General features: G+C 30.8%; 1 protein-coding gene across 1 annotated transcript; it reads left to right on the top strand.

Moving 5' to 3' along the window:
- Positions 1-4,642: 4,642 nt before the first annotated feature.
- On the top strand, positions 4,643-8,881 carry LOC125368652 (kinesin-like protein KIN-14U). The gene is made up of 10 exons (XM_048369921.1): positions 4,643-5,672; positions 5,899-5,982; positions 6,056-6,217; positions 6,312-6,418; positions 6,515-6,699; positions 6,804-6,968; positions 7,060-7,278; positions 7,396-7,433; positions 7,751-7,878; positions 7,957-8,881. The coding sequence occupies exons 1-10, from the start codon at positions 5,447-5,449 to the stop codon at positions 8,563-8,565; spliced, it is 1,923 nt and encodes a 640-aa protein (XP_048225878.1). The 5' UTR covers positions 4,643-5,446; the 3' UTR covers positions 8,566-8,881.
- The last annotated feature ends 370 nt before the right edge of the window (positions 8,882-9,251 follow it).

Below are 9,251 nucleotides of genomic sequence, written 5' to 3'. Positions count from 1 at the left end.
GTTTTAATTCGATACTTCCTCATAAGTGTTGTAATCCTAAACCAACGGTTAATGGATAATTTTAATGTCTCTTTATATTTTATACATGGATATAGAATAAGTAATAAAATATTTTTATTTAACTATTTGAAAATAAATTATTAGATACATTATTAAAAATACATAAATTTTGTACTTAAATATATAATATATACCACAACAAATAATAAAAGAAGTTTAACATTTTAGTATTAATCAATTGAAGTATATTTTATTATTTAAAATTAATAAATATATATAGATTTTTATCAAATGTAGTGTAGATTATAAAAATATACATCAATTTTAAAACAAAACTATGAGATTCTTTCCTTTTCCCCTATCTTCGGTAATTATAATTTGAATATCATTATCAGGATAAGTAGCGATTACAAGCAATAATGTACAACTAACTATATACCACATGACTCACCTTTTGAATATACGCCATTCTCCAGTTTTTTGATTAAAAAATTCCTTTTATTATTAATTATTATTATTATTTAAACAGTGAGGGCAAAAGAGGGTGATGTGGTGGAAGTAGGGTCAAATGGCATGTGGATGCAGTCAAAAAAGTGGCTGATCCTTGCAGACCACCCCTAAGTGGGTGCAGAATGAGCAGAGCCCACCTCCATTTCTGAGCTTCCAATGAACCCATCCATGTGGGCTTTTTTCAGATTCACAGCGTCCATCTTCATCTGAGATTGAATATTGAGAAAAGATCCGTGTAGTTTATTCTAAAAGAAATGAAACTACTGATAAAAAGAGCTTCCATTTTTATTCTTTAGATATTCATAGGAAAAACAAAGTATTTTTATTTACCTTTTTTTACAAGAATCATCTTCAAAATATATTCATTAGATATTGATATTTTATGTACTAAATAATACATGTTATACTCATCGTTGAACTCTTGTCAGTATCGATGAATATTCAAATTTAACATTTTTTTATTATCACAAATAAAATTATCAAATGAGTTGTTGATGTGTATGCGGAAGTACCAACATATCGCGAAATCTCTAATATAGTAAAATCATTAAATAATTTTTTTTTTTTTTTTATGACTAGCAACAAAATATTTCTTTTGTAACTTTCATCATAAAAGAATGCTCTTATTAGATGATAATGCATCACATATATATGCATTGGATGATTATCTATCAATCTTACAAATGTTTATCTCCTCAGACTGATAGTTTAGTGATACATATGATCAGATGATCAAACGGCCACTAATAAAAAGAAGACTAAATGCTAGAATCGGAGGGGGCAAAACGTGAGGTGGGAATGGAGATGTTAACTAATACTGTTAAGACACAGTGGAACAATTTTATTCAAGGAGTGGTCAGTTAATTTATCAGACATGATAAAAACAGATGACTAAGTTATTCAAGTGTTGTTGGCCATTATCCTCCTCCTCCATTCCACCAAAATCAGACCACGTCCACCTCACAAAAAGACATTAATGGCTAAGGCTAAGCTAGTGAGTGATCGTGCATTTAAGTAATTATTGCCTGGTTTGTTTAGGGTATATGACCAAATCAATATGTCGACCGCACCCAATTTTAAGAATCATGTCTTGTTTTAGGCATCTAGATTTGATTCTAACTTCATGACTTGCTTATCACAACTGTTCTAACATATATAAACCATTTTTTAAAAATTAGCTATTTACAATCCGATTCAGTTAAAAAATAATATTTATAAGAATTCAAACCATTTTATTAACCATTCAACCAGTATTAATAAAAAAATTTAATTATTTTATGATGATTAATTATCCATATCTAAATTATGTGGGTAATTTATACGGTGTCTAAATTTGGATTGAGGTGGTGTCGAGCGGAGATTTTTATAATTGCCGGAGACAAGCTCAAACAGACACGATCAAACTTTTTACAAATTCTTTTTTTACTTTTTAAAATCTGTCCAAATAATAATTAAAATTTGTTAAGTGCGGACAGGAGCAGAATAAAAGAAATACCGCGTTTGATTATAAAGTTTCTTTAGGTGATCTACGGACTAAAATCAATGTTACAAATTTCAAATGAGTTGGTACGATAATTGACTATTGATGTGCATAGATTACCACAGCCTTTTAACAGTATTCTTGAGTTTGACTGTGTATTATTAATAATTTTTTAAATGCGTACAATTATTATAAATTGAATCAAATATAAATGATTATGTTTTTAAAAATAAATTATAATATGTACTTAGACATATAACTAAAATAGTAAAAATATTTTATTTTTGGATTTGAGAAAATTTTGGACACTTTAATTATTCTTTTATAGAGAGTATAATGAAATAACTATCAGATTCAATAATTTATATGTATTTGTTAATTCTTTCATAGATTAAAAAAAATTAAAATATCAAATTTTATATTTAAGAAAAAAAAAATCATCCATCCGTATGGCCTGCTAGCCAGGGCGCTACCGAAGACTAGTCCGTCCTCTCTAAAAATTGTAATTGTTAAAAATTAAAAAGAATAATAACCAATCATAGTTCTACTATTAAAAAAAAATTACCCCTCGTTTTTATTAATTAGTTTTAAGATAAAGTACAAAAATTTACCGTGTGATTTAATCTTTGACACAAAAGAGTCCTATAAATTTTTTATCGCACTTTAGTACCGTGAGAATTATACTGTTAGCAATTTGTGTCCAAATTTATTAATAGTTTTAATAATTTTAAAAATTAAATCTCAATTGAAATCCGATCATTATAAAATCGGTCTTGTCAGATAAATGATAAAATATAAAATTTTATAATCTTATCAGATTATTGAATTTGACTATAATTAAAAAATTAAATTATAAACTATTTTTCTCTTTTTAATTTTTATCTTCAAACTCTATAAAAATTGATATAGCTAGTTTTGGACGAAAACTAAGGTAGTAATTAGTGGAATGGTGGTGTAATCTCAGCCAATTAATAATAAATGGATGTATTACGACTATTTAATTAACGGTGTTAGTGAATTTAAATATAAATTATTAATATTTTAATTTTCAAGGTACTAAAGTATCACAAAAAATTACATGACATATTATGTAAAAAGATAAAATCACATGATAATTTTTGTATTTCTTTCTTAATTTTATAAATAATTATTAATATTTTCTTAGAAAGTCTTGTAGTCCTCCATTCTTGAGTTCTGAATTTTCATTTTATAAAAGTATTATGATCCTCTATTATGGAGGTATTGAGTTCTCTTTTATATTTAAAAAATTAAATTTAATATTTAAATAATTAGACTCGTTAAAAATATTTATAAAGTCATATATGATATAATGTTATTAAGTGAAGTATTTTTAGGATTATAATTTATTATTCAATCAATATGATTGATGATTGTTAAAAATAATTTTTTATGTATATTTTTAATATTTAATATTATTTTTATTTTTATTAAAATGTAATTGTCAATTTTATTTAATGTAATATCATATCTTTTTATAAAAATAGTAAAAATTTAACATCATTGGCCAGGCGGACTATAGGAACCCGTGGCATAAAGATCAACTTTTAAATATTTGAAAATCCAAGGGCCAAAAGGCAGCCTGCGCTGTCCATTATTACAGCTTTACCGTTAACGGCAAGACATCATATTCGCTATAAAAGAACCGCTAGAAAATGGGAAATGCCTAGAGAACTGAGACAATGTTCATAAAACTGCTGCATCCCAAAGTATCAGGCCAATCTAATCCCGCCACATCACCAAATTTCATGTTAAGATGTGACAAGTTTTCATTTTTCTAGTATTTCCTTTTGATATATATATATATATATATATATATATATATATATATATCATATTTTTATAATACCATCGATTATCGATATAGGCGATATGCTACATTATTATTATTTTATTAATTTTAGTCTTCTTCTTGTTATTATTAAATTGAATTATTTGTACGGCTTATCCAACATTAGTATTTGTTACTAAGTTTCTCTCAAGAGAAAAAATATATCTTTTTCATTAAATTGTATTAAAAATTATTTATTATTTATTTTCTCAAAATGAGAGATTAAAATAAATAATTCAGTCTTAGTGACAAAAATGATACTTTAATAGATTCATCTAATTCTAAAATATAATTTTTTAAAAGTTTAGTTGATTTAGTCAAATATCTGAATATGTATGAAAATGAAAAAAAGGATAACTTATTAAATATTTTAGATTCTATAAAACTAATATAGAATTAATTAATCAAATATTTTAGATAAACTATTAAAAATAATATTTTTATAAATTACAGACTATCAATTATTAAAATTAGACAACCAATTTAGAACAAAATAAAACTTAGAATGACCATAGAAATTAGAACAAAATAAACAATGGCTTTTCCAGAATTCACGGTGGGTTTGGTTACTGTGCAGTTACAATTGATTTTTTTTTTTTTCTGAAAGTGGTAGGTACTATACAATTACAATCACATCAATTACGATCCCTGAATCCATAATATTTAAAAAATTGTACAACCACATCATTTTGGACTTGAAAACATAACCAACAGAGACCCCTCCATGTCAGCTTAAGAAAAGCGTCAGAGCTCCACTTTGATTCTTGCCTTTGCCTCTTCTCCTCCGCTCCATACGCTCCTCTTTGAAAAAAGATAAAGAAGAAATTTACTTTTTATTTTTTATTTTTTAAGACGTTCATTTTTGTAGATCTGGACCAACCTTTACTAATACAGAATAAGCATCTTTCACTGTTACGTGCATTATTTTTCATTTCTTATTGGCCATTGTCAACTTAATAAAACACTCTGTACTGATGTAAAGGACTTTCATTTCACCTCCTAATCAGATTTAAAAAGAGTGTTCAATCATTGAAAACTTGAGCTCAACTTTTGACTTCCTGTCTTGTTTTCTTGTTTCAACTCCTAGGGTTTTCTTATTTCTTGGGTTTCTTTGTTTGAATTAGTTGAGCAAGTTAAAGTTGGTGTCTTTTTTACTCGACTGAGTGACCTGATCTTGGGTTCTGCTATTCTTCTTGTATTATTTTTTTTTTTTGATGTCTACCAGTTCAGTTCTCGGAAAAAGTTTTTTCTTTTTGGGTACTCCTGATTGCATGTGATTCATCTTCATTTACACTTCACTCTTGATATTTTTTTTTCTTTTGGGTTATAATTCATCTACGTCCTGGTGTTCTGTCAGTTTTTAAATTTCTTGAAATAGCAAGTCTTTTTGGTTTTATTATCTATTAAGTAACAAAACATTCCGTATGGTCTCAGTTGTTTCTCATTCTTTCTTCATTTGACAGAATATAGCATATACAGCTTTATTCGATTTTGTTTTCTGTTGGGTGTTTTCTAAGCAAAGTTCCAAGGATTGTGAACTTTTTGTGCAAAATATTTCTGTTTATGGAAAAGGGTTGTGCTTTTTTCAGTTTCCATTAGTTTTAGATATGTTCATTTCCACTGAAAATGAAGTGCAGATCTCATTTTCTCTAGACAATGTAAATGAGTCCTTGAAATCATTCCCTATGAGATCAAACCTGGATTGCGTTGATAGGATGGTAATGGAATCTGAATTGTTGAATTTACAGCCACCACCCACCATTTACACTGATGTAAATATAGTTCCTGAGCAAGAAAAGAATTCGCTTATGCAATCCATATCAAATCTAGAAGGTAAGTTTTTCAAGTATTGGTTATGCTATTAATCTGAGCCAATTGAGATCATTTTTTTTGATTTTAGCACGTTTCTCTCACTTGGAAGGTAAAATTACAAGTCAGAATTGGTAAATGCAAATTATAGTTTCAGAAACCAGTTACTGGAAAATATAATGATCTTCTTAGTACAAGTATTGAAGGGCCTTTGATGATACAAGTTTCTTTTGTTTAATTGATCTTGTAGGAGAAATTGCTCAGTTGAAACAGAAGGAGAGGTCATTGACCAAGAAGCGTAAAGAAGCATTGAATAAGATATTAGATATTAAAGGTTGTTATTTATTGTTTGGCTAAAACATGGGATTTTTATTTTTCATTTTCTCATTCAAAGTTTTACTTTTCAGGCTGTATTAGAGTATTTTGCCGAATTAGACCATTTCTACTGACAGAGTGGAGAAGAATTCATGAACCCGTGTTAATTGAGTCAGAAAAGGTTGTAATCAAATATTTAGGAAGTATGAAAGCATTCAGATTTGATAAAGTTTTCAATCAAGCAGCTACTCAAGGTTGGTATCTAATTTCACATTTTCTTTGGGGTTCATTTATATGCTTTCTCGGTTGCAGTTATAGTGGGTAATATTCTGCTTGAAAACTACGCAGAGGATGTTTTTACTGATGTTGAGCCAATCCTTAGATCTGCACTTGATGGGTACAATGTATGTATATTCGCTTATGGTCAAACTGGCACTGGCAAGACATTTACAATGGTTAGTGACAGCTTTGAAAATCGTCATTCTTGCAGTATACTCTTTTTTGTTTTTCTTCTTTGAACCATTAGATTGAGCATTAGAATCTTTATATAGGATGGCACAAATGACCAGCCGGGGATCATCCCTAGGGCTCTTGAAGAGCTTTATCATCAAGCTTCTTTGGACACCTCTTATTCTGTAACATTTTCCATGAGCATGTTGGAAGTTTACATGGGAAATCTGAGAGATCTACTAGCTCCAAAAGTTGCATATAAATCGTATGAGGCAGCAGCAAGATGGTAATTATAATTCTCTTCATGCTGTTAATGAATCATTAATCAGAAGTTAACTGGAGGCCCTTGAAATATACGTTGGTTAATTGGTCTGCGTAACTTTATCACAGCAATCTTAACATACAAACAGATCCGAAGGGATTGGTGGAAATTGAGGGATTAACAGAGGTCAAAATTCCAGATTTAGCAAAAGCAAAATGGTGGTACAGCAAGGGTCGACGAGCTAGATCAACTTCATGGACTAATGTGAATGAGACATCAAGCAGGTCGCACTGGTGGGTTCATGGTCTTTCTTAATCTGTTGAACTTCTTTGTTGATTAGTTTGGTTTGACAATTACTTTATCTGTTTAGTTCTATATATCTAGCTTAATGAGGATCAACATTTCTCGACATGGAGATGATTTGAAAGCTAAAGCCAAAGTAAGCAAACTGTGGATGGTGGATCTTGGAGGTAGTGAACGCTTGTTAAAAACAGGGGCTACAGGGCAGACACTTGATGAAGGAAGGGCCATAAATCTCTCCCTTTCTGCTTTAGGAGATGTTATTGCTGCTCTCAGAAAGAAGAGAGGTCATGTGCCTTACAGGTAAGTTCTTAGTTGGTCTTACTCTTCCTTTAATGCATGGTCTCTTCCTTTTAGGATAAACTTTTTTTTATTTAAATTTTTTAATTCTGATTTTAAATTTCACTTCTTTGTTTGCAGAAATAGCAAGCTAACTCAAATCCTGAAAGATTCCTTAGGCAAGGCCCTGCTCTTCTCTAATTTAATTCTAAGGAATTACCATGTTCTGGAGGCCACAAAAAAAGTAAATTGTTGTAGTTCATTCATATTGCAGTTTAGAGTAGATGACAGAATCATTGTTGGAGGGGTGGGAACTTGAAATTTCTAGCAGTGACAAATTGACTATTATCGAGTTCCATGCATATGCATGGTTTTTCTTTTTTTTTTTTGAAAGGACATATGCATGGTTTTGACTGCTTACTAATTTACAGAAGCTCAATATTACAATCTCCTGGTAGCTTCAAAATCCTAACATTTTTAAATCCATTTGCTTCAGGTGACAGTTCAAAGGTTATAATGCTTGTGCATGTAAGCCCTTGTGTGGAAGACGTTGGAGAGACAATTTGTTCTTTAAGCTTTGCAAATAGAGCAAGAGCAATTGAAACCAATGGAGAACTGCCAGCGGTAATTTCTCATAGTTTATTCTCAAAAGCTCAAAAGGAAAGGGTTTATAACCATCTGTTGTATATGCGCCTCCAACAGGACCTAATCAAGCAAAGGCGGAAAAGAATCTCAGAGCTTGAAGAAGACATGAGAGAAGCTGAAGAAGGATGCCAGAAGATCAGGAATCAAATACAAACGGCAAAGTTCCTTTTAATTGAAAACAAGAAACTTCTTGTAACCACATACCAACTCCCTGACAAAGAAGAGTCACCTAGAAGTCTTGCAGAAGATCATTTGCAAGTCACTGAAACTCCTTCAATTACTGAAACCAGAACTAAGAGAAGCTTGATTACTTCTCTCCCAAGATTCATGACTTCTACCGTAGCTAGTCGTCAAAGGCAAAGTGTTGCCGAGAAGGAGATTGTCAGAAAAGCAGGAAGTTTCAGGTCAGGTTCAAGAAGTTCAGTCCAGTTCTTGGCTTCTCAGTCCCTCAGTTATTCAGATTTGCGTCTCAAAACACTTCTACGGGATTCAAAAAAAAAATCACGGTATGCTGAGGCAAAAACTATTGCCACCCAAAGTCTCAAATGCAATGACACAGATTTGAGGACAGCGACATTGCCTCGGAGCAAGATGGTTACTTCATCAGATCCAAACTTGAGAATTACACTTTGTCGCCATAGAAGACGAATGTCTGATCTAATCTAAGTGGAAACAGAACTTCCATTTTGGTGACTCTTTTAGTTGTCTAATGCTGGTAGATCTGTGTGAAATTATTATACTTTTGATCTGGAAGAGGCTTTCTGGAGTGACTTCTTTTAGATTCTATGTCATATATTGTCATACTGTTGGTTTGCTTAGGTTTGGTGGGATCTGTTAATTTTTTTTTTTTGTTCTGTATTAGATCCCTGTCATCACATGGGTTCTGCAGTTTAGGTTGAAGGGAATTGTTAATTACTCATTAACGTGATCATTGTAGTACTGATTTTATTTATAAATTTGTTCAGAACCCATTGACAAAGTATTTAAAATGTACTTCTGTCTTTGATCTGTTTACTGATAGTTTCATTTTTCATATTTATGGTTTTTATTTTCTATCGCATTATGTGCAATGCATCTCTTAACAGCTCCCACTATCTGCCATGTGTAGATCCTTCTGCATAAATGAGTAAAGCACCAATTCTTATCAGACAAAACGCCAATCCTCAAACCCAGAAGCTTGAAAATTATTTGGGTTTCAACTAGATTCGGACCATGCTTCAGTAGTAAGCATTTGCCATGTGCAGCTCTGTTCCATTTTAGCCAAAGCCTCCTCTGCTCAATTCAGACCAAGAATCAAATCCTCCCCCATTTTACTTCTGATTTAAGGCAACATTTAACTTGTACAGAAAAGT

This window comes from Ricinus communis, chromosome 10, assembly GCF_019578655.1.
Source record: "Ricinus communis isolate WT05 ecotype wild-type chromosome 10, ASM1957865v1, whole genome shotgun sequence".
NCBI lineage: Eukaryota > Viridiplantae > Streptophyta > Magnoliopsida > Malpighiales > Euphorbiaceae > Ricinus > Ricinus communis.
Note: the sequence above shows the minus strand (reverse complement) of the source record. Positions and strands in the feature narration are given on the sequence as shown.

What these genes read in the sequence shown, in the direction of transcription:
- LOC125368652 (XM_048369921.1), top strand. Translation starts at nt 5,447, where the DNA reads ATGTTCATTTCCACTGAAAATGAAGTGCAGATCTCATTTTCTCTAGAC. An exon ending in ATCCATATCAAATCTAGAAG is followed by an intron (nt 5,673 to 5,898) that starts GTAAGTTTTTCA and finishes TTGATCTTGTAG; the next exon opens with GAGAAATTGCTCAGTTGAAA. An exon ending in TATGAGGCAGCAGCAAGATG is followed by an intron (nt 6,700 to 6,803) that starts GTAATTATAATT and finishes ACTTTATCACAG; the next exon opens with CAATCTTAACATACAAACAG.